This window comes from Myotis myotis, unplaced genomic scaffold, assembly GCF_014108235.1.
Source record: "Myotis myotis isolate mMyoMyo1 unplaced genomic scaffold, mMyoMyo1.p scaffold_m19_p_27, whole genome shotgun sequence".
In the NCBI taxonomy this organism is placed as follows: domain Eukaryota; kingdom Metazoa; phylum Chordata; class Mammalia; order Chiroptera; family Vespertilionidae; genus Myotis; species Myotis myotis.
In genome coordinates this window covers 3,263,067-3,285,653 of record NW_023416332.1, presented here as the reverse complement: position 1 = coordinate 3,285,653, position 22,587 = coordinate 3,263,067, and the positions used below count along the sequence as shown (strand labels likewise).

The window sequence follows — 22,587 nt, the reverse complement described above, 5'->3', positions numbered from 1 at the left end:
AGGTGACCCCATCTTTGGCGTGACCCTGAATTGAATCAGGAATGGTTTACGGGCTTCCGGAGCCTGGGCCCTCCCCGGGCAGCAGGGGCAGAGCCGGGGGCGGGAGGGCAGCCCCGGGGCTGGAGCTGGAGGCCGAGGCCCAGGCCACCCCAGGCGCCCGGTTCGGAAGTAAACGTCTCTCTGGATACAACCACCAAGTTCTGCTTTTGTAATTCAGAGTACACGGAAGGAAGCAAAGGGAGGCATGTGTGTTCCTGGTGCTGGAAACAGCACTGCAGTCCCACGGCCTGGGGTCCGGGAGCCCTGGTGGGGGGGTGGGGGCCCCGGCGCCCTGCTGGCACCTGGCACGTGCCCCTCATCACGCTGGCCACGCCCCCGGAGTGGATGGGTGCCGGTCCCCAAGCCGCCCTTCTCCTCCAAAGGCACGGACGCCACCAGCCTTTGTCCCAACCCTGCGCAGAGGGGCCCAGCATCACAGCCCTGCGCCTCCCGCCAGCAGGCCTCTCCCTCCTCTCCCCGCGGCCCAGGGAAGCGGGGACGGTGGGGTTCGGGGCGGGGGACCCGAAGCCGCAGAAACCCCGAGTGACCGCTGAGCAGAGCCACGGCCCAGGGGCGCCCGCTGCACACCCGCCTGCGCCGGGGGGAGAAGTACACTGTTATTGCGTCTGAACCGTAGAAGTGGGGTGTCGGTTGCAGACGCACTTACTCTCATGTGACACGGGCTCTTTCCGAATGGGCCCGGAGGATCGGGAAGGCTGTGGGGTGCCCTTCTCCCCGCGCCCCAGGCGGCGAGAAATCCCGGCTCCTTCCACAGCCTAAGACTCCGACCAACCCTCGCCCAAGTGCTGGCGGCGCGTGCCTGGCCGCATGCTGCCCCCTGGTGGCCGCTCCGCAGCAGCGCCTCTCGCCGCCCGAACCTCCCTTCTCCCGGGGAGCCCTGCCAGGCTGCTCTAGAAACCCACTGGGGCCGCGGCCGACCCCCTCCTGTGCCCCGGGGCCCTGCGGGGGTGTCTGTGTGTGCGCCCCAACCAGCAGCCTCTGACGCTGTCCAGGGCGCTGCCCTTCTGCAGAGGCCTCACCGATCACACAAACCAGGGCAGCCCGGCCCCGGCCTCCGGGATCCTCCCAAGAACCCACAGAGGGAGGCATTTGGATGCCCGTTTTGCAAGGGAGGAACCCGCGGCTCCCAGCGGCTCAGCGGCCTGTGCGCCCCGCAGCCGGCGGGAGCAGGCCTGAGCCGTTCCCCACCCCAGCCCCGACGACGCCCAACTTCGAGGCCTGGAGGGCAGGAAAGCAGGAAGAACGTCCAGGCCTCAGGTTAACCTCCCCTGACAACCCCCAAGCCCCAGACCCCGGGCTGGGCATCAGGGGGACACAGCCCTGCCCAGGATGGCTGGCCCCTGGCACCTCCCACCCCGACGGAGGTGACCAGGCTGCCGCAGGGCCAGCGGCCTTTCCCTGCAGACCTGGACTGGTCCCCCTCCCTCCACCCACCAGGGCCGAGCCCTCCCTGCCTCATCCACTCCCCCCGCAGTTGAGGGGCACCCACACGGCCCCCCAAGAGCCACCCCTTGACCTCAAGCCGCACCCCCAAAGGGGTCCTTCCATAAGGCCCTGGACAGCAGACCCTGAGAGCCCCCCTGAGAAGGCCCCGGCCCCTGAGCCCCCCTTCTCCTCCCCAAAATGGGGCCGGAGGCCCCGCGGGTGTGGGGAGTTACAGATTAACCAGCCGGCCCAGCGCCAGGCGGGGCCAGCTCTGCGCCCGCCCGCGGGGGAGGCTTTGCTTGGCGGGGGCCCAGCGCCGGGGCCAGAGCCTTCCTCCCGACCGAGTTCCCGCGCTAGGCTCGCCCCGCCCCAGCCCCCGGGACGGGCTGTTCTCCCCGCGGCTGCCAGGCACGTCCTCCCCAGGTGCCGGCCGCCCCGTGGTGATGGTCGGTCCTCGGGCTCTGGTTACAGGGAGTCCGGGGTCCCCGCCGGGTCCTCGCCCCGGACTCGATGGGCCGGGGGAGGGGCGGCGGACCCGGGAGCACCCTCCCCCACTCCCACCCTCCCAGGGCCTCTGGGCCTGAGGTCTCCAGCAGGGACCCCTCCCAACTGGTTGGGAACTTTCTGCTTTTAACACCGACCAACCCGGGAGGCCCCGGGGCAGGCGCGGGCAGGGAGGGGTCTCAGACACCGCGTGGCCAGCTCAGAACCACCAGCGCCCCCACCCCCGGGCCCCTCCTCAGGACCCGACAGGGTGGGCTGGCGGGGCTGGGGGGGCCTCACTTTGCCAGGGAAATGGCAAGACAAACAGATCTGGGAGGAGCCGGTGCCCCCTTCCTGGATCTCACCCCCCGCCGTGCCCCGACTCTCTCTCTGCTTTCCGTGGACTGTGGGGACCCCTCTGAGTCGGCCTCTTCAGCCCACGGGACACGCCACGTGGAGCTCAGAGAAGCCAGAAGTGCCATGTGAGGGTCCCCGTCAGCACCCCATCCCTCCCCACAGCAGGCAGACCCCCCCCCCCCCGTGTCCGGGACCCCAGAGCATCCTGAGCCTCGGTAGAGCCCACGGTGGGCGCGAGGTGGGCACCCGCCACTGGCCGCCCGGGGACAGTCTCCGGCGGGAGAGCAGGCTCAGGCCCACGTCCACGGTCGGGGTCGGGGGTCGGGGAGCCCTCCCCACGCCTTCGCCCCGCGTTCATCCTTCCTCCCGCGAGCCTGGAGGTGAGCAGCAGTTCACCAGGACAAGGCCAGGAGGTCCTCCCGGGGGCACAGAAATGGGGGCTCAGCAGAAGGGGCGCCGGCCCTCCCTCCCCCCAGAGCCTGGGCCGCCTGCCAGACCAGGCCCGCCACCTCCCGGCCAGCCAGCAGCCCAGGCCTGAGGCCCAAAGCTGGGCACCTCCTGCCCCCTGGTGGCCACGGACGGCACCGCAGCCAGCAGCCTGGGGGCCCCGCACCCGGGCCTGAAAGAGGACCCCCAACCCACTGGCCCCTCTACCTTCACTGGTTCCTCACCGGGTGGGCAAGGGCCCAGCTCTCTGTGACCCCAACTCTCCTCAAGTCTAAGGTGGGGGCGCCTGCCCAGTGTGCCCGGTCAGGACTGTGTAGGGGGAAGATTTATTTAATTAAATGAATACATAAATGAATGAATAAAATGAATGAATACATAAATGCATGACACCCCTGGGTGCGGGGGGGCTGTCCCTCACACCTTAGTGGGAATTGCACGCAGGGCGGGCAGGGGCGAGGGGGCCAAGGAGCAGGCGGGGAGGAGGGAGAGACGGAGGTTAGAGCCGCAAGGTGAAGGCCAGCCCCCTCCCCCCTTCTCCCCGCCCCCCTCCCCTCCCCTCCAGCTTTCCCCTCTCGCCGGCAGCCCTCCGCCCCTTCCTCTCTCCCCCCTCCTCCCCCAGCTCCTCCTCTTCCTTTTCCTGCCGGTCCCCCCACGGCCCTGCCTCCCAGCGCCCTCTGCCTTCCCTTTGCGTCAGTGCAGCCAGGCAGACCCTGGGCTGCAGAGCGAGGCTGCCTGCACCTGCCCCCTGCCCCCCTGCCCCCTGCCCCCTGCCCCCCCGCCTGCCCAGCCTGGGCCTGGGCCTGGGGGACCGCGAGGGGCACACACTCAGAACCTGGGCTCAGCGCCTCCCATGCCAACGTGGAAACCCTGGCTCCCACTCTGGGCAGGGAGCTGGGCCCCACACAGCCATTCCCGGCAGGAGCTTGGCCTGGGGAGCAGCACCCCTAGGTGCTGGGGGGGGCTGTCACCTAGGCAAGCAGGCCTGAGGGACATGTGTGCCCCACTCTCCCCATCGGCCGCTACCCTCCCCCAAATGAGCCTACAGCCGAAGGGAGCCCTGGGGTCCACCTCCCGCCGCCCACAGCAGGTGCAGACACGGGACCTGCACAGCTGTGGGCTGGTCGTGCCATGACGGTGGGCAGTGGGGTGCAGCTGGAACCCGGGCAGGGGCACCCCAGGTTTGGGGTGAGGAGGAGCCTGGGAAGGAGGGAGCCCAGGAGGGAGGGGCCTTGCACAGGCCCTGAGCCCCTCACACTGGGGCTGAGGGCTGGGTCCCGGCTCCGGCCCCGGGGGGAGGGGGGGGGGCGCAGGGGGGCGGCTGCACCTGGAAAGCCCCGATGCCCCGATGCCCGGAGGGTCCAGCTCAGGGCCCGGATCCTGTGCCCGAGGAGGGGATGCAGGTGCCACCACCCGCGGCTGGGAGGGGGGTGGTGAGGGCTGGTGGGCAGGCCCGGGCCGGGCAGGGGCCCAAGAGGGGGAGTCAGAGGCTCCCAGGCCCTGGGATGTGAGGGGGAGGTGGACGGGGAGGGGGAGTCTGGGAGGATGGGGCCAGGAGGGGCCTCCGTGGTGCTGGAGGGCAGCCAGAGGCCAGAGGCAGCAGCCCTTGCTGGGCTCCAGGGAGCGCGCCCAGGGTGCCGGTGGCCGGATCCCTTCTGCTGGCAGCGGCTTTCCCACCCCGGCCACTCCCTGCCAACGGCACCCACAGCTAGAGGGATGGGCGGGGCGGCAGCGGTGCCGGCCGAGGGCAGGCCTGTGGGCTTTGGAGCCAGGCTGCGCCCCGGCCTCTTCCTGGCCATGTATCCTCGGGCCACTGGCTTTCCCTCTCTGTGCCTTGGCCTTCTCTTCGGTGAGGCTTCTGATGAGGTTCAAAGGCCATGTCCACAGTGGCCGGCACAGGCCCGCTCCCCGGAGGCAGCCTCACCCACACCAGCCGCCGTCTCTCCCTCCAGCCCAGAGGGGTGGGCAGGGCCCGGCCCAGCACGCAGACCCGTCCAGCTGCCTGTGATGGAAACGGCGCATCCGTGGGGCCCAGGGATGCCGGGAGAGCTCGCCACCAGCCAGGCGCTGCCCAGCGACGCGCGGCCCCGGGGACCGTGGGAGCGGATGGAGCAGGGTTTGCATAATAAGCAGCTGGGACAATGCGGGTTCAGAGGAGCCTGGCACAGAGTCTGACGCTCAGCCCGCCCCCGGCCCGCTGCACATGGGCCCGGCTCCGGCCCAGGCGGGCGCTGGTTAGAACCAGCTGTGCCAGGCAGCCTTCTCTGTGCCCGGCAGCCCGTGCCGGGCCCCTGTGTGAATTCTCAGTCCATCCTCACAAGTATCCGATGAGCAAGCGTCCTATTTCACAGATGGGGACACTGAGGCTGACGAGGACAAGGCCCTTGTCAAGGGGAGTCATGGAGCGGCCGGCCCAGCGGGGCTGGCTGCACAGCTGGCCGAGTGCCCGCAGCCCCCTCGGCTGTCAAACTGGGGCCTGGACTGGGGGTGTCTGGCCTGTGTCCTCACCCGTGCCCACCCGTCCAGCCAGCCTATCTCCCGGGACCTCGGGAGCCCTCCCCTCAGGGGCTTCCGGCCAGTGGGTGGGGGCAGAAATAGGCGAGTAAGCCGGGGGGCAGGGTGCCTGGCAGGACTCAGGGGTGCAGGCGGCTCAGGGCCACGACTTGGGCAGAGCCCGAGGACGGTCCCTCATGCTGCTGCGGTTTGCAAACTGTGAGCGCGGCCCCGACGCCCTAGGGTAGGAGGTCCCCCGGCCCCCCAGGCCCCAGTGCCCCGAGCAGAGGTGGTGCCGCCGCTGAAACTCAGGGGATGTCGGGCGGCTGGCCCCGCGGAAACCATGGGGCCGGGCTCCTGAAGCCGCCGTCCAGCGAGGGAGGCGCCGGGCAGGCGAGGCGGAGCTCGGTGCAGAGGGTGCGCGGGTTCGAGGCCTCTCCCGGCTGCGACGTCCGTCCTGCTCCTTCCTGGACTCCCAGCTGCGGCCCAGCGGCCGGAGGTTCTAGAAAAGGCTGAGGGCGGGACGGAAGGTCAGAACCTGACCTCCAACTCGGACCACAGCCGACCACAGCCCCTGCAGGACCCGCTGGACCCTGAGCTCAGAGGACCCGCCTCGCCCAGCCCCCCGCCCCGCCCTTCTCAGCCGGTGGCGCCATTGTTCAGGCGCCTGCCCCCTGCCACCGCCCCCCCCCCGCCCCCGGCAGGACACCCGCAGCCCTTCCTTCCCGGGGGTGCAGGCCCCCCTCGCACCCTCTGCCACCACCACCCCCCCACCACGTCCACGTCCCCCGTTGCCGGCAGCAGCGGCCTGCACTGCCCCCTCCCTGTGAGCACGGCCAGAGGTGCCCCCGGAGCAGGAGGGAGCTCAGGGCCCGCCCACTCCAGTGCACAGAGCTTTGCGTGCGTGTGCGATCAGCGATCACCCAGGAGCCAGCCACACGCCTCGGGGACCGTCTGCCTCCCCCCACGCGCACACGAAAACACAGGCGTGCACACGCGCAGACATCTCGCGCAGCGTGACACGGATGCTCAGTAAGGCCTGTCCGCGTGGCCAGGCTGCCTGGTGTCCCCCCCTCGGCCCTCCGGCTCTGAGCCACCCACAGGGGTCTCCGCCCTCCCCGGGCACATCTCCCCCGTCCCTCTCCCTCCCCAGGGCCTCACCGCCTCTCCTCCCCCCACTGCACACCGGTCCCTGCCCCGTCGGGCAGGGGTTCTCGGTTTCTCAACCCCCCACTCTTGGCTCTTTCCCTGCTGTCCCCTCCACCCGGCACGTCCTTCCCGCACCTGACCTCTGTGCATCCATCCGGAAGGCTCCGGGGAGGCGGTGCCTCCTCCAGGGAGCCCTCCTCCCCAGCGCCCCCCAGAGCCCTCACGTCCTCCCGGATCAGCCTGGCCCCGCCAGGAGCTTCTCTGAGGGGCAGAGGCTGTGGATGCCGGGGGCTGGGTGTGGGGCCCGGGGGACTCAGGGGGCTGGTGCGGCTCAGTGGGCAGGTTGGCCACTCGGCCACAGCTGCGTGCCCTGGAGGAGGCGGGGCCGGGGCTGGTGCTGCTCTCCCCCAGCCGCCCGCAGTTGCCCGCGCTCCCAGGATCAGGAAGCTCCCGCCCTCCCCGGGCCGGTTCTGGGCAGGTCCCAGCCAGATCTGACTGCTCTGCCCCAGCTGCACCCGCCACGGGGCTGCGTGACGCAGGAGGCAGGAGGAGGGGAGAGGTGAGCAGCCAGCCCCTGCCGCCCACCCACCAGCTCCAGGGCCCTGGCCTCCCCGCCTGGCGCTGGGGTCTCCCACCCGCCAGCCCGGGCGCCCACCTCCAGGAGGCCCGGGGGAGGCAGCCAGGCCGGGAGCCGCGGCCCAGAGCTCAGGAGCCTCCAGGAGCCGGGAACCTGGGCTCCCACCCTCCCGGGAGTCCGTCCGGACACCTGATGCGGCCGCCACGCCCCTCCCATCGCCGGCCGGTGGGCAGGCCGGGCCGGGCCAGCTCACGCGCAGTCCCTGGAGGTTGGCAGGAACCGGCTCTGTCCTCCGGTACAGACGCAGGTCCCGTGGGCACCGTTCGGGCGGGAACCTCCCCTCGCTCAGGCCCAGGCCTGCTGCCCCCTGAGAGGAGCAGCATGGCGCCCAGGCTCCGGCTCGGCCCTCACCCCCCCGGGGCCTGGGCCTCGGCCTGCCCTCCGCCTCCTGGCACCGCAGGCCTGGCTCCCAGGCGTCGGCCTCCAGCCCCGCTCCGTCCCTCTTGGTTCTCTGCTCTGCTGAGCTGCAGGTCACAGGGCAGAGGGGACTTGGGTCCTGACACCTGGGCCTGCGGCCTGGCTCTGGGCTGCCGGCAGGGGTGGCAGCAGAAAGGGAAACTGTGCCTGCAGGAAGCTGGGCCTGTGCGCTCCCCCGGGCTCCCTGTGGCTGTAAGGCCCCCCAGCGTCTGCCAGCCCCCAGGCCCCCAGCCCCCCATTCCCCAGGCCCCCAGCCCCCAGCCCTGCCAGCCCCCAGACCCCCAGCCCTGCCAGCCCCCAGGCCCCCAGCCCCACAGCCCCACAGCCCCCAGCCCTGCCAGCGCCCAGGCCCCTAGCCCCCAGCCCTGCCACGCAGAGGGACCTCTTGAAGCAAAATGGCCCCAACTCTGGGGGCGTCACCACAGTGTGACTTGGGGAAACGCCATCCTGCTACTCCCAGCAGCCTCCTGGTGGGTGGGGGAGGTCCCCAGCAATGCTCCAGCCTCCCTGGCCCTCCTCTGTGTCCCGCTCCCCTCCATCCCTCTCTCATCCTTCCCAGCCTGCCCCTCTCCCTACCCCTCCGCACCCCATGTCCGGACTGGACGCCCAGTGCTGCTCAGAGGCCAGAGGCCTGCCTCCCACGGCCACAGGGAGAAATGGGTGTGCAGGCGAGTCCGGGCAAAGTCAGGCGGGGAGGGAGGAGGCTGGCAGAATGCCCGCTGTGGGGCAGGCCCTCAGGGGGGGTGGGGGTGTGTGTCAGGCTCGGCCAATGAGAGCCAGGAGGCCGGGACACTGGGGTGTCCCCGAGAGGGTGGGTGCCCTGGTCCCTCTGGGTGGGCTGGAGTCCCAGGTCACCCCGGGAGGGTGGGACCCGAACCCAGCCCCAGATGGGCCAGGTTCAAATTCGCCAGGAGGGCTCCCCCTGCACCCTCGCCCGGGACGGTGCCCAGGCTGAGCGCTGCCAAAGCAGGTGCCCCGGGTCACGGGGGCCAGGGCAGCCCCTGACCGGAGCCAGGAAAGTGGTCCTTCCCCCTCGAAGCGGCTTCATAGTGGGGGGTGCGCTGTGGGCCTAAGGAGCCCCCGGACCCCCGCACAGGGACCCCAACCCACCCCAGGCAGGAGGCACCTGCAGTGCAGCAGTCAGCAATCACGCCAGCTGCCTGCCCCGAAGGCGTGTGGGCGCTGAGCCCGGGGTAGGGCCCTTCTCCCGTCCCCCGGGGGCCGTGTCCGTGGTGGAGGGACAGGGCCGCCCGCCACGCTCCCCAAGGGCAAGGCTGGCCCCGGGTCGCACAGCGGGTGCCGGACCCAGGTGGGACCCACGGCGCCGGACGCTCCCCGCAGGCCCGGCGCCAGCCCTTCCGCCGCCCGGTGACTCAGCGCCCCCGCCCGGCACAGCAGGACTTTGGCCCCTGCCAGCCTCCCTCCCGGATCCCTGCAAGGTCCCAGGATGCAGGGTGCCGGGGCCCCCAGGGGCCGGGGCCAGGCCCCCTCGGGGGTGGGCGCCCTGGGCCGGCCCGGGGTCCTCCTGCTCATCTACGTGCTGACCACCCTGGACCTCACCTGCCTCTTCATGCAGTTCTCCGTCCTGCCGGTGAGCACCCTGCCTCCCGCCGGCTGGCCCCTCCTCGTCCCCCTGTGCACCCGCAGGGCGGGGGCCTGACGCCCCGGGACCCTCTCGCTGGGGGTTCTTGCCGCCCGGGAGCTGGGGGAGGGGCCCCGGGACGTGCCTCCTGGACCCCATCAGCACGTCCTGGGCTCTGGCGGCACAGCCTGCACAGCCCTCTGACCACAGCTCCTGGGGCGTCTGCCCTGCCGATCCCGCCCCTCCCTCCCCGCACTCACACCCACTCAGCTCGCTCACATCCTAGCCCCGTGGTCGGCAAACCGCGGCTCGCGAGCCACATGCGGCTCTTTGGCCCCTTGAGTGTGGCTCTTCCTAAGCCAGTGACGGCGAACCTTTTGAGCTCGGCGTGTCAGCATTTCGAAAAACCCTAACTTCACTCTGGTGCCGTGTCACATATAGAAATTTTTTGATCTTTGCAACCATAGTAAAACAAAGACTTATATTTTTGATATTTATTTTATATATTTAAATGCCATTTAACAAAGAAAAATCAACCAAAAAATGAGTTCGCGTGTCACCTCTGACACGCGTGTCATAGGCTCGCCATCGCTGCCCTAAGCCTTAGGAGTTCCCTAATTAAGTTAATAACAATGTGCCCACCTGTATAGTTTAAGTTTAAAAAATTTGGCTCAAAAGAAATTTCAGTCGTTGTCCTGTTGATATTTGGCTCTGTTGCCTAAAGAGTTTGCCGACCACCGGCCTAGCCTCCAGCCGCACTCGGCCTCTGCCCAGGCCCACCTGGGGGCCTGGCTCCTGCAGCCGCTTCCCCCATCCTGCTCCCAGGGGTCCGTCTCAGGCGGCTGTCCCACAGCCCAGGTCTGGGCCACGGTGTCGGACGACCTCTGTGTCCCCAGGACACCCGGAGGCGGGGGCAGATGGCCCATCCACCCCTCCCCTGCCGCCTCCCCTGGTCTGGAGCTGCCCGCCTGCCCACCCGAGTGGGCGGTGGGTTAACTGGCCACTGTGGCTTCCTGGTTACTGCCCACCCGGCCGCCCGTCACCCCCCTGTACCCCCGGGGAGCCCCCAACAGGCTCTCACCCCCACCCAGTGACAGCACCAGGGGCTTTGGGGGTGCCAGAGCCCCTGTCTGGTCTGTCCACAGCCCCTGCCTGGACCTAGGGTGGGAATGGGCATCGCCTTTGCCACATCCTGGCACTGGCAGGGGCTCCAGGGCAACGTGAGCCCAACACCCGCCCCTCAAGGCCCAGCTCCCTCCGACCACGGCCTGGTCAGAGCCACAGCACGGAGTGCCCTGGGCAGGCCCCAATGTCCCCACCGTACAATGGGTCCCAGCACCCCTGCCTCGGAGGCTGGTGGGGGGCGATGGGCGCAGTTAGAACCCCTAGGAGAGCTGGTGCCCAGCAGAGCAGCTCTGAGTGGCTGTGGGTGCCTCCCTCACCGCGGGAGGTGTGTGTGCCCCACGGGGGCAGGGAGGCCAGCTGCTGCCTCTACGCAGCCCTCCCTGGACCCAGAGGCCCCCACAGGCTCCCCCTTCCACAAGGAGCACCTGCGTCCCCTCCACACCCGGCCCCCTCCCCCAGCCTGCCCCTCCCACCGCCGGCCCACTGGGGACCCCGGATTCCAGACCCCGGCCTCCCGCCCTGACGGGCCCTCCTGTGTCTCAGTACCTGTCCCGCACGCTGGGCCTGGACTCCGTGGCCTTCGGCTGCCTGCAGACGGCCTTCGGGGCGCTCCAGCTGCTGGGCGGGCCCCTGTTCGGCAGGTACCGTGGGCCGCCCCTCCGCCGTCACGGCCGCCCCTGCCGGGTTCCCCACCTCACGCTGGGCCCCCCGGGGCGACGCCAGCTCCATCTCACAGAGGGACACACGGAGGCACCGAACAGCTTTGGTCCCTTTGGGGCTGGGGCGCCCCGACTCCCAGGGCGTCCCCCCACAACCTCCACCAGTTCTGGCTGCGAGAGAGGATTTCCCTGTGAGACGCTCGGGGCTGTCAGGCCCGGCTCCACTGGGAACTCGGACCTGGGACCCCCGGCCTCGCCCTCGGCACACTCCTCGGGGCCAGACCCACGTGGCTGGAGTCAGGTCTCGAGCGACTGCAGGGAAGGGAGTCCCCGAGGCAGTGACCCCGGAGACGGGGCGCAGAGCAGGGAGGAGACGGGGTCTGCAAAATGCACACACCCTGGGTCCCCTCGGACCCACACCTTCTTCTCGGAGGGGGGGGGGGGGTGCCGGGCAGGCCCCAGGGGTAGGTCAGACCCCAGGTCACCGCAGCGGCCCGTGGAAGGTGGGGACTGAGGCCCAGGGTGGGCGTGGGGCGGGGCGAGGAGGGACCGCGACCTCTGCCCGCAGGTTCGCAGACCAGCGCGGGGCGCGGGCCGCCTTCACCGTCTCCTTCCTGGCGGCCTCGGCGCTCTACCTGCTCCTGGCGGCCGCCTGCAGCCCGGCCCTGCCCGGCGTGGCCCTGCTCTTCGCCTCGCGCCTGCCCGCCCCGCTCATGCACACGCTGCCAGGTAGGCCGGCTGGGCCCGAACCCCTCGGCGCAGAGGTCGCCCCCAAGATGTTAGTCTGGACCCGAGAGCAACACAGGACGCGGGGTGGTGTGGGGGCAGGTGGGGTGCCGGGGTGGACGCCGCTCAGCCCCCGCTTCGCCCCCAGCCGCCCAGATGGTCATCGCTGACCTGTCGGCGCCTGAGGAGCGCCCCACGGCCCTGGGCCGCCTCGGCCTCTGCTTCGGCGTCGGCACCATCCTCGGCTCCCTGCTCGGGGGGACCCTGAGCTCCGCGTGCGGGTGAGTGGACGGGTGGGCGGGGCCGTGGAGGGTCCGGACGGCGGGGCTGGGTCGGCTCCGTCCCGCCAGCATGCTCGGCCCGGCCTCAGTTTCCCCTCCTGCACGCGGCCGGGTGGGGTCTGGGGGGTGCAGGCTGGGAGGCCCGCCCCGCCAGGCGGGTGTTAGGAACCCAATTTCCTACAGGAAACCGGGTTGTGGGCCCTGGGGCCCTGCGATGGGGGTGCTGGGCTGCAAGCCCCTGGACGGGGGAGGGCAGCTTGTGGGCGGTTTAATCACTGGGCGTGAAACACAGGCCTCTGTCCCCTCCGCGCGCACACATGCACACACACGCTCGCACACACATGTGCACACACATGCACACTCACACGTGCGCGCACATGCACACGCATGCACATGCACACATGCGCACACACATGCACACTCACACGCGCGCGCACATGCACACGCACACATGCACACGCACATGCACGCACATGCACACACGCTCGCGCACACACGCACGCACACGCACACATGCGCACACACATGCACACTCACACGCGCGCGCACATGCACACGCACACATGCACACGCACATGCACGCACATGCACACACGCTCGCACACACACGCACGCACATGCACACATGCGCACACACATGCACACTCACACGCGCGCGCACATGCACACGCACACATGCACGCACGCACACGCTCGCACACGCACACATGCACACGCTCGCACCCACCGGCTTTGCACCCAGAGAGCCCAGCCAGCAGCTCCCACACACGGGTCACAGGCACCATCCCAGGCCCACCCCACCCCACCCCACTCCTGTGGGGGGCTGCACGGCTGCCTGTCCCTGTGGCCTGGCCCGCCTCCCGGGAGAAGAGCTTCACCTTGGGCCCCGGATGCCTGGCCCTGGAGAGGCCGCCTGGCGAGGGGGCTGCCCCGAGACCAGTGCGCATGCGGCCCCCCCACCCCTCCCCAGAAGCCCCAACACCCACTCAAAACCAGCCTTCTTCTTAGGAGTGAGCCTGGCACTGCCCGCACCGCCATTCGGGCCCAGGCGTTCGGCTTTGTTCTGGGTGGTGGCTGCGGGCTGTGGGCTCCTTGGCCAGCGGCCCTGTGCCCTCTGGTTCCCCCCGCCCACCCCCCTCTGCACAGGCCCCAATGGGCTGCCCTGGGACTGCGTTCAGCGGGGAGATGTCCTGGTGTCGGAACTACACACGCTCACAAGCACACACACACACACACACATCCACTGTACACACTCACACACATGCACACATTCCCCCTACACACTCGTGCACACAGGACAGTGGCTTGCTGCTCGGCTCCTGGCCGCCGTGGCTCCGTGGTTGAGCGGCGACCTGTGGACCCGGAGGCCATGGTCCAATGCCCTGTCAGGGCGCCTGCCCGGGTGTGAGCTCCATCCCTTATCATGCGGGAGGCGGCCGATCAATGATTCTCTCTCATCGTGGGTGTTTCTCTCTCTCTCTCTCTCTCTCCCTTTCTCTCTGAAATCAATAAAAATATTTTTTTAAAAAAGAAGAAGAAGGTGAGGGCAGAGGCAGGAGGACCCGTGTGACTGGAGGGGAGGGGAGGGGGGACAGGGGGGCTCAGGCCGTGGAGCCGGGGCAGGCGTGAGCAGGCAGGTGTAGCCAAGCTGCTGTGCTGAGAACTGGGGGGGGCGGGGGGGCAGCAAGGAGACCAGCGAGGGGCTGCTGTGCCACCCCGCCCCAGGCAGGACAGGTTGGCACCGGCCCAGGAGCGGCTGCAGGGGTGGGTGGGGCGGGCAGAGGGCCGGTTCTGGCCTGGTTTTGCCTACGGGGGCGGGGGGGGATGCATGTGTGAACTCAAGGCTGTGCCCCCCGACTCGGGCTGGAGGGACGGTGGCCGGGGAGGGAGTCCAGGTGGGAAGAGCCGGCCCTGGGCGGTCCAAGCCCTGGGAGCTGGTTCGGGCCACAGGTGGGGAGGGGCAGGTGTCAAAGTGGAGGCCCAGGAGGACCGCAGGGCAGGTCCGTCCCGGGAGCCGCGAGGCGCGGGGTCACGGAGGGGGGACCCTCCATGCCCACGAGGCCGGAGTGACCACAGATTCCGCCTGCACAGGCTCCACCTCCTTCGTGCAGGCAGGCGGGAGCCTGACTCCGATGCCGGGTCCGGGTCCAGGGAAGGGGGGCCCCCGTCTGCCAGGGAGAGGAAAACGGGGGGCAGGGGCAGGGGCTGAGAGGCAGGGAGGACCCCACGCTGCCCCACCCTCCGGCCCTCTCAGCCTCTCAGCCCAGCACCTGCTCCCATTGGCTCCTTTCCTCGCCTCGCCGGGTGGTCTCCCCTGGGCAGCGCGCCCCCTCGCCAGCCCTGCCCCCACTCCCTCCCGTGGCCACCTGCCTTCCTGTCCAGCTGCTGACCCAGGGGAGGCCACTGGTCTCTCCCTGCCAGCAGTTTCCAGAACATTCCATTCGCTTCCCTCTTTCATACCAAGATCTAAGGCGCTTTATGTCCTTGGAGTTCCCTTTGATGGGCAGGGAGACTGAGGCTCCCCAAGGGCCAGGGGAATCGGCTCCAATGCCCGATGCCCCATGGCAAGGGCTGGCACCCCCTCTCCCTGCCCCCTCCCTGCTCACCTCCCCGTCCAGAAAGGCCCAGCCACCCCCACCTCCTCCCCGGGAGCAGGAGCGGAGAGGAAGTGGCCTGGCCGGGCTGGGCTGTGACGGGCGCTGGCACAGCTGGTTTGGGCTCAGCCTGGAGCTCGGGCCCCGAGGCCTGGCTCCCTCGGGGCAGGGGCAGCTCTGTGCCCCCCGGGCTCTGCCCCCAGAAGTGGCTCCGGCAGAGGCCCGCCAGGCGCCAGGCCCCGGGTCTAGGCCAGGAGGGTGTGGGCGCGGGGCGGGCGGCGGCAGCCATCGGCCACGGCGAGGGGAGCTGGGCCTCCGTGCCCGCTGCCGGCCCTCCCTCCCGGGCGCCCGCTGGCTGTGATGGCCCAGCGCTGACCCAGCTGCGCCCGTGGGCCTCGGGGACTCGCCGGCTTTATCAGGAGGTGGAGCCGGCCTCCCCGGAAGGCCGATCCCGCCCGCGGTCCGGGCGAAGGCGTGGGAAACCTTTATCTCCCTGACGGAAGGTTTCCGCCCGGCAACACCCCGGCTTCCCCTGCCGGCTGCCAAGCAGGCATCCGCTGTCCTGACTATCTCGGGGCAGGAGTGACTCACCGTCAGCCAGGCCGCCTCCCCGCCTGGTGCTGGGGTGGCTCACCGCGACCGTGCCAGCCCCGCCTCCAGCCCAGGTGCCAGGCCCGGGGTGTGCACACGAGGGCACGGAGGCCGAGGTGATGGGCTGGGAGTCAGGCGTCCCCGTGGGAGGGCCCAGGCCCCCCGCTCCGGGCCAAGGGGAAGCGTAGAAGCCCCACGGGAGGCCTGTGGGGTCCAGTGAGGGCCAGGGGCTGGGCGGCCGGGGCTGCGGGCTGTTTGCCCACCTGGAGCTGGAGGGAGGCTGTCAGGAGCCCCCTCCAGGGGCCGGTTCCTCCACGGTCCTAGCCCCGAGTTCCAGGGTGTGACTTCTCCACCCCCCTCATGTCCCAGCTGGCCCCAGCCTGCCCTCCCGCTGGGACAGGTGCGGGGCACACAGCCTGGGGGGCCCCAAGCCCCACCTGCAGCCAGGCCAGGGGAGCCGGCCACCTGCCAGCCCCTCAGAGCCTCGGCCCAGGGGGGACGCAGGCCAGCTTCATAGCGGATCGTGACCTGGGGCCGGCCGGGGCGGCGGGAGGACACAGCAGGGGCCACACGGGGGCAGGTGGCCAGGCCCCGCCCTCCAGACACGCCTTGCGGGCCACAGGAGCCTCGGACAGCAGGCAGCCCCCCGGCGACCAGTGCGGCCTTAGGGGTCCCGGGAGGGTGGCCCTCCTCTGTGTCTGAGGAAGCAGGTCCGCCCGTCACGGGAGCCACAGCGACGGACAGACGGAAGGACTCGATGCCCCTTCATGGCGTCCGTGAGGCTGTCTGTCCAGCCTCTTGTCTGGTTTTTGACACAAAATAAAAGGGCGGTGGGCAAAGCCGCACGGAAGGCGCTGCCCTCGTGGTCGGCACCATCGGTGAAAAGGGCCCGTGAGCCCGAGACCCCACCCAGCGGCCCTGCCCCCCAAGGTCCCCGCGGGATCAGACGGGAGGCCCCAGCCACACCGGCCCAGGGCGCACCAGTGGAGGCCCTCGCACCCAGGCCTGGCCGAAGCTGCCCCCGTCCCGCGTCCCTCCCTCCCGCCCCCGTGGCCTTCTGTTCTGGGGGAGCCGCGACCTCTGCGGTGGGGGCAGCCCTCCTCCCTCCCGGGCCCTCGGTCCCGGGCCCCTGTGTCGCCGCCTCCACGCAAGGCACCATCAGGGTCCCAGAAGCGGCCTGGCTCCCGCCGCCCCTCGCTTGTCCCCGGCCCCCGAAATAGCCGTCCGAGGGGCCGCTCTGCCCCCGCATTTCCGGGGCATCCGGCAGAGAAAGCAGGTCTGTCCCCCGGCCCCAGCGGTGACGTCTGCTCTCAGATCCTGAAGAAAGAGCCCTTCTCTCCGGGGCCAGCGCCCTCCCCGCTCGCGTCACAGGCCAGCTCCTGCGGCCGGGGGCGCGGGCTGTGGCCACGCTGGGGTCCGGCCCGGACCTGCAGCCTGCAGCCGTCCCGGCCACGGAAAGGCCGCTTGTGGGGGCCTCACGCGCCCCGGCCTGGGGTTGGGGGCCTTTCCTGAGAGCCCTCGGGCCCCCCATCCTGGCACCAGCCACCTCCGGCCCCTCCAGTCCCTCCAGTCCCGGAGGCCAAGGGGCCTCCCGCTGTGAACGCTGAGGGCCTCAGCCACGGCATGAAGGCCGTGAGGTCACGAAGGTCATGAAGGTCGTAGCGCCTGCGGGTCCCCGTCCCGCGCTCCGGGCACAGGCTGAGCGTGAGCTGCTCCAGCCGCCGGGGCCTCTGTGTGGTTGAAGGGGGGGGATGCTCAGGCGGCCTCGGCCCAGCGTGACCACCACTGTCCCCCAGGATTCAGTGTCCAGCCCTCGTGGCCCTGGTGGCCAACCTCCTGGGAGCCACCCTCAGCGCCACCTGCATCCCCACCAGCACCAAGGGGGCCGGCGCCCACGCCCAGGCCGCCCCGCCAGGTGAGTCCCCCAGCCACACGACCCTGAGGCTCCTGTCCCGCCGGCCAGCGCCCCGGCCCTGGGCTAGGCCCCTCCACGCCCCGCCCTGCAGCAGGAGCCGCTGAGCCCAGGGCCTCCGCCTGGGGGCACCTGGGGCTTGGGAGGGACTCGGCGCCCCTCAACTCCTCCCTTCCTGGAGCCTCTCAGGCGCTGACGCCATTGGAGCCACACGGGGGGGAGGGGGGTCACAGGGGGGTCCTGGTCTGAAGAGACCATGGATGGAGCCCGAGGCGGCGGGGGAAGGAGGTGCCAGGGGGCCGAGGTCATCCTCCTCCCTCTGGTGGGGCCGGAGGGGTCCCCTGGGGTGCGGAGTGGGAGCTGGGGCAGAGCCGGGGTGGGCACAGGATGGGGGGTGACCAGGACCCCGAGGCCTGCAGCCGCAGGCGGGTGCTGTGGGTGCAGCGGGTGCTGTGGGTACAGCGGGTGCAATGGGTGCTGTGGGTGCTGCGGGTGCAGCGGGTGCTGCGGGTGCTGTGGGTGCTATGGGTGCTGTGGGTGCTGTGGGTGCAGCGGGTGCAGCGGGTGCTGTGGGTGCTGTGGGTGCAGCGGGTGCAGCGGGTACTGTGGGTGCTGTGGGTGCTGTGGGTGCAGCGGGTGCAGCTTGCGGGTACTGTGGGTGCTGTGGGTGCTGTGGGTGCAGCGGGTGCAGCGGGTGCTGTGGGTGCTGTGGGTGCTGTGGGTGCAGCGGGTGCAGCGGGTGCTGTGGGTGCTGTGGGTGCTGCGGGTGCTGTGGGTGCTGTGGGTGCTGTGGGTGCTGTGGGTGCTGGCTTCAGGAGCACCTCGCGGGTGGGGGCCCGGGGTCAGACAGAGGCCCCCACATCCGGGCCGAGGTGGGGGAGGGCCTGGGTGCTGGCCTGACAGCTTCTCCTCTCCGGTGACCCAGGCGTCCCCAAGGCCAGCGTGTTTGACCTGAAGGCCATCACCCGCCTGCTGCTGCGGCCGGGCGTCCTGCCCGTGTTCCTGGTCAAGGTGGTCTCCGGCTTCCCCTCCGGTGAGTCCGGCTGCCCCCAGGCCAGCAGAGCGGACACAGCCAAGCCTGGGGGCCCTCGTTCTGACCCAGGCCACCCAGGCCCCAGCTCCCCCCCAGGCCCCGGCTCCCCCCCAGGCCGCCTCCCACCCAGGCCCCGGCTCCCACCCAGGCCGGCTCCCCCCCAGGCCCGCTCTTGGGGCACAGGGGCGGGACCATGCCATGGATTTCAGTGAAAGGGGCCTTCGAGGGCCCCTGATGGGTCTGGGGTCGGATCCTCCCACATCGTCAGCCCTGGGACCCCGTCTCCCATCCGCCCGCTTTGGGGTGCCCACCTGTCCGAGGGACAGCACCCAGCCTTTCCTGCTCACCCGCACGGCCCTGAGGGGGGTGTCCCGTGCTGGGACCTGACCCAACTGAGGGCAAGCGCCCGGTCCCGCCGGTATCACCGGCTCCCGACACAGTCACCGTGGTCGACCCGCTTGGCCCTCCCTGACCCCCCGCCCCGCCCCGCCCCCGCCCAGGGCTCTTCATGGTCATGTTCTCCATCATCTGCATGGACTTCTTCCGGCTGGAGGCCGCCCAGGCCGGCTACCTCATGTCCGCCTTCGGGGTCCTCCTGATGGTGAGTGAGGCCGGGCGCCAGGCGGGCGGGGGCTGGGGCAGGCCTCCTCACCTGCTGCTCCGAGCCCTCCCCCCACGGGCTCACCTCCCCCCTCGGCCCCCGCGCTGGCTGTACCCAGGCCCTGTCCACCAGAGTCCCTCTGAGTGCCCCGAGGCAGGCGGGACAGGGGGGCCGGCCCAGTGCTGGGCGTGGGGAGGAGCGGCCGGGCTCCATATAAGGCCCCGGAGGGGGTGGGTCTGCAGGGCCCAGTGGGGCCACAGGGAGGGGCCACCGGGAGGCGGACAGGTCTTACCGCCCCCCCCACCAGCCCCCCCGGGCCCGAGGAGCTGTGCGTGCGTTTAAGCCCAAGGTCAGGCTCCTGCAGTGCAGGCACCCGGGCCTGGCCTGTCTGTAAGGAGCGCGAGGCCGCTGCGCAGAGGGGGCGCGGGCGCGGGTTGGTTCAGAGGACGTTGACGATGTGAAAGAGGTTTTTTAAAAATATTTTTTTATTGACTTCAGAGAGGAAGGGAGAGAGGAAGGGAGAGGGAGAGAAACATCCATGAGGAGAGAGCATCACTGATCGGCTGCCTCCTGCAGGCCCCCCCCTGGGGATCGAACCCACAACCCAGGCCTGTGCCCTGACCAGGAATCGAACCGTGACCTCCCGGTTCCTAGGTGGACGCGCAGCCTCTGAGCCGCGCGAGTTGGGCTGAAACGGTTTTGTTGTGTCAAGCAGGCAGGGAGGAGGAGGTCGGTGCCATTCTGCAGGGCTGGGCTGCCCCTGACCCCAGCCCAGGCTGCCCCTGACCCCCAGCCCAGGCCGCCCCTGACCCCCAGCCCGCCCATCCCCCAGCCGACTGAGCTCCCAGCCCGAGGTGCCCAGGCACTTCCTGCCCGCCCGGGGCGAGGAGGGAGAGGACCAGATAGGGAGCCTCACCCGGCCTGGGAGTGGCCTGGGGGCTGGGCCTGCCTCTGAGTCAGGGCCCTGTGTCCCCGGTGTCCCCGCTGTGGACCTTCCCCCCTCCCAGAGCAGAGCCGAGGGCAGGAGGGGAGCAGCTCCTAGGACCCAGCTGGGCGTGGGGCACTGAGGGACCGTGTGGGACGGCAGTGGCCTCGGGGAGCCCCTCCCTGCCTCAGGGACCTCGCCGGCCCAGGGCCAGCCATGTCAGCCCTCAGGGCCTCGGTTTACCCAGTTGTACCTGGGGAGGTGGCTCCTGGCCCAGTCCCGGCACAGGGTGGCTCCCGTAGACAGGCCAGGCCGGGCGGAGGGCGCACACGGCACCGGGCCACTGGCTCAGGTCCCAGTGCAGCCACCTCCCCTCTGAGCCCGGTCTCCCCTATGAAATGGGGGGCCCTCCCTCCCAGCAAGGGGACAGAGAGGGGCTGAGGAAGCAGAGCTGGGGGCCAGGGGACACCGGAGGGGCCTTCACAGGACCACGGGGTCCCCACACTTGGACCCAGGGCCACACGGGGCCTTTTCAAATGATAAAAGACGTGTTTTAACGTCACGTAACCCATCGCCCCCCCCCGGCCCCCCCAATGAAACGGCGCCTTTTGGATTAGGACGCTCATCGCCCCTGACATTAAAGAGACGGGATTCGCAGTAAATGTGAACATGGACTTCTGAGTGGCTGGCCGCACACGTGTGTATGTGTGCGTGCATGTGTGCGTGCGCGCATATGTGAGGCCCCCACCCCCCTCCTCTGTCTCCCCAGGGTCCTTGGGGCCCACCCTTCTGCTCTAGAACTGGTCACTGCTCCGGGCTGGGCTGCCAAGGGTGTGGAGGTGCCCCTGGCCGCAGCCCCGACCCTCCCCCTGTGCCCCCCCCCCAGGTCATCCAGGGCCTGGTCATCGGCCGGCTGAGCAGCCGCTTCTCGGAGGCCGCGCTGCTCCGGGCCAGCGTGCTGGTCTTCAGCGTGGTGGGCCTGGCCATGGTGAGCACCCGGGCTGCACCCACAGAGGGCGGGGCACTGCGCCTGAGCTCCTGGGCCCCACCCCACCCCAACCCCTCCCAGGGCCCCTCTATGGGGCCTCAGGGATGGGCCTCCTGCCCTATCCCCTGGGCGCCCCAATCACCGTGGCCCTGCCCGCCCCGTGCCAGGCGCTGATGTCCAACGTGTTCCATTTCTGCCTCCTGATGCCCGGCCTGGTCTTCGGCCTGTGCACACTCAACGTGGTGACGGACAGCATGCTGACCAAGGCCGTCTCGGCCTCGGACACCGGTGAGCGCGGGCTGCCGGCGAGGAGGCCTGGGCCGGGCCGCCCTCGGGAGTGGGCTCGGGCTCGGGTGGAACAGCTGTCCTGCTTCGGGGCAGGTGGGGAGAGGCTGGCCACCACTCGGCCCAGCCGGGCCCAGCCGGCCCTGCACCTGACCCGTCCAGGGCCAGACCTGGGGTGGGAGGAGTGCTCCCTGGAGGTGGCATCGGCTTGGCTCTAATGTACGGGTAGGACTTCACTGGAAAGGAGGGGGAGACGGCCTCCAGGCTGGGCCCAGCTGAGCCAAGGTGTGGAGGTGGGGGCAGGGGAGGCTCCTGCGAGGCCAGTTAGGGAGCCAGCCCGGTGGGCGGGGAGTGGGCAGGCCGCAGCCGAGGCGGGCCTGTCCCCGCTCCCCTCCCCAGCTTGGGCGCAGGTGTTGGGGTGAATGGCACAGCTGGTTAAACCCAGGCAGCCTCGGGCCTCCCAGCGGGACACTGGCACGGTGTAGGCCGAGTTCAGGGCTCCGGTGTCTGTCTGCGGTGAGGGGGTCCCCAGCTGCAGGGGCGGAAACCTCGGGGGGCCTGGCTGACGCTCGGTCCCTGCGTCTGTCTGTCCGGGAGGCGCTGACTGAGGTCTGGTGGCCCGATGCCTCCAAAACCTCTGAGGCCCGTAGTCCTGGGGTCCCGGGAGGCCAGGTGGGGCCTGGAGGGCTTCCCGGAGGGGGTGGCCAGCTCGCTGGAGAGGCCAGGAGGAGCAGCCGGGGACAGGCCTGGAGAGGTGAGGGCAGGCCCTGGCCTCACTGCGCCTGAGGCCCCACCCTCGACTCGGAAGGAGCCAGGAGCTGGTTCCCAGCACCAGCCTGGGAACCCTAGGCCACAGAGGGGGCGGTAAATTGCTCCCCGGTGTCTGCCGGGTGGGGTGCGTGGGCGACGGGAGAGGCTGCATTGCAGTTTCCCTCCGGCCCTGAGCCCAGCGCGGCCTCGCCAGGCGGGTCCGCGGACCCAGCCAGGCTGCCAGCCCAGCGGGGGCTCTGACCTCCCGGGGCTCTGGCCGCCCGGGGCTGGGACAGTAGCCACAACATGCTTGCCCACGGCCAGGGGAACCTGGGAGGTGGGGTCAGAGGCGGTGGGGTGCCCTTCCTAAGCCCCCAAAGCCCTCTGAGCCCTGTGGGGCGCATTCCCTGCAGGTCCTCTGGGGGGCGCTGTGTGGGGACCCTGGGCTGTCGCGGCCACCTTGTTCCCCAGGCCCGGCCCTCACCTGGTGGCTCACCTTTTACCGCCAGGCCCCCCCCCACCCCGTTCCTGTTGGCTGCACACCATCGCCAGCTCCCTGGTGGCCGGGGCAGGGGGGCCCCCCACCCCCGTGACTGGACCCAGTCCGGGCCCCCCCTGTTCGTGGGAACTCTCCGGCCCAGGGCGGCCGGGGCCAGCGGGGCCCCTTCACGGCTGAGTGGTCCCCAGGGACCAGGCCCGCAGGCCCTGGGGGAGGGGCTGGGGCACAGCGGAGGGCGGGGGAGACAGGAAGTGAGCGGTGGGGTGGTGACCGGAGGGACCCCCCCAGGCCTGACCCACACCCCCCGCCCCACAGGGACCATGCTGGGCCTCTGTGCCTCCGTGCAGCCGCTGACCCGCACACTGGGGCCCACCCTGGGGGGCCTCCTGTACCGCGGCTTCGGAGTCCCCGTCTTCGGCCACGTGCAGTTCGCCGTCAACCTCCTGGTCTTCCTGGCCCTCTGGAGGCAGCCCACACCCCAGAAGACGGACAAAGTCCGGTGACCTTGGCCCCTGGGCACAGACTGGCAATAAATTCCCTGGGCACCACTTCCGGCCTGGTCTCTGCGGGC

At 70.5% G+C, this 22,587-nt stretch overlaps 2 protein-coding genes across 3 annotated transcripts; one reads left to right on the top strand and one right to left on the bottom strand.

Annotated features, from left to right (window-relative positions):
* Positions 1-3,539: 3,539 nt before the first annotated feature.
* LOC118648952 (collagen alpha-1(I) chain-like) lies at positions 3,540-8,056 on the bottom strand. Its single transcript, XM_036295555.1, has 3 exons — positions 8,042-8,056; positions 6,552-7,655; positions 3,540-5,774 (listed from the first exon to the last, which is right to left on the bottom strand). The coding sequence occupies exons 1-3, from the start codon at positions 8,054-8,056 to the stop codon at positions 5,571-5,573; spliced, it is 1,323 nt and encodes a 440-aa protein (XP_036151448.1). The 3' UTR covers positions 3,540-5,570.
* Positions 6,832-22,564, top strand: SLC22A18 (solute carrier family 22 member 18). Of its 2 annotated transcripts, none has more exons than XM_036295931.1 (11): positions 6,832-6,970; positions 8,807-9,056; positions 10,716-10,813; positions 11,400-11,560; positions 11,706-11,838; positions 16,820-16,938; positions 17,861-17,968; positions 18,469-18,569; positions 20,381-20,482; positions 20,650-20,770; positions 22,332-22,564. In XM_036295931.1, the coding sequence occupies exons 2-11, from the start codon at positions 8,913-8,915 to the stop codon at positions 22,517-22,519; spliced, it is 1,275 nt and encodes a 424-aa protein (XP_036151824.1). In that variant the 5' UTR covers positions 6,832-6,970; positions 8,807-8,912; the 3' UTR covers positions 22,520-22,564. The 2 variants fall into 2 exon arrangements, with proteins under 2 accessions (XP_036151824.1, XP_036151825.1); XM_036295932.1 differs by lacking the exon at positions 6,832-6,970 and adding an exon at positions 7,156-7,283.
* The last annotated feature ends 23 nt before the right edge of the window (positions 22,565-22,587 follow it).

Excerpts from the sequence above, each read along its gene's own strand:
- LOC118648952 (XM_036295555.1), bottom strand. Across the intron at positions 5,775-6,551 it reads TTCCGGATGGATGCACAGAG|CCTTTTCTAGAACCTCCGGC; the intron begins GTCAGGTGCGGG and ends TCCCGCCCTCAG.
- SLC22A18 (XM_036295931.1), top strand. The coding sequence starts at position 8,913 with ATGCAGGGTGCCGGGGCCCCCAGGGGCCGGGGCCAGGCCCCCTCGGGG. Across the intron at positions 18,570-20,380 it reads CCTTCGGGGTCCTCCTGATG|GTCATCCAGGGCCTGGTCAT; the intron begins GTGAGTGAGGCC and ends CCCCCCCCCCAG. Across the intron at positions 20,771-22,331 it reads CGTCTCGGCCTCGGACACCG|GGACCATGCTGGGCCTCTGT; the intron begins GTGAGCGCGGGC and ends CCCGCCCCACAG.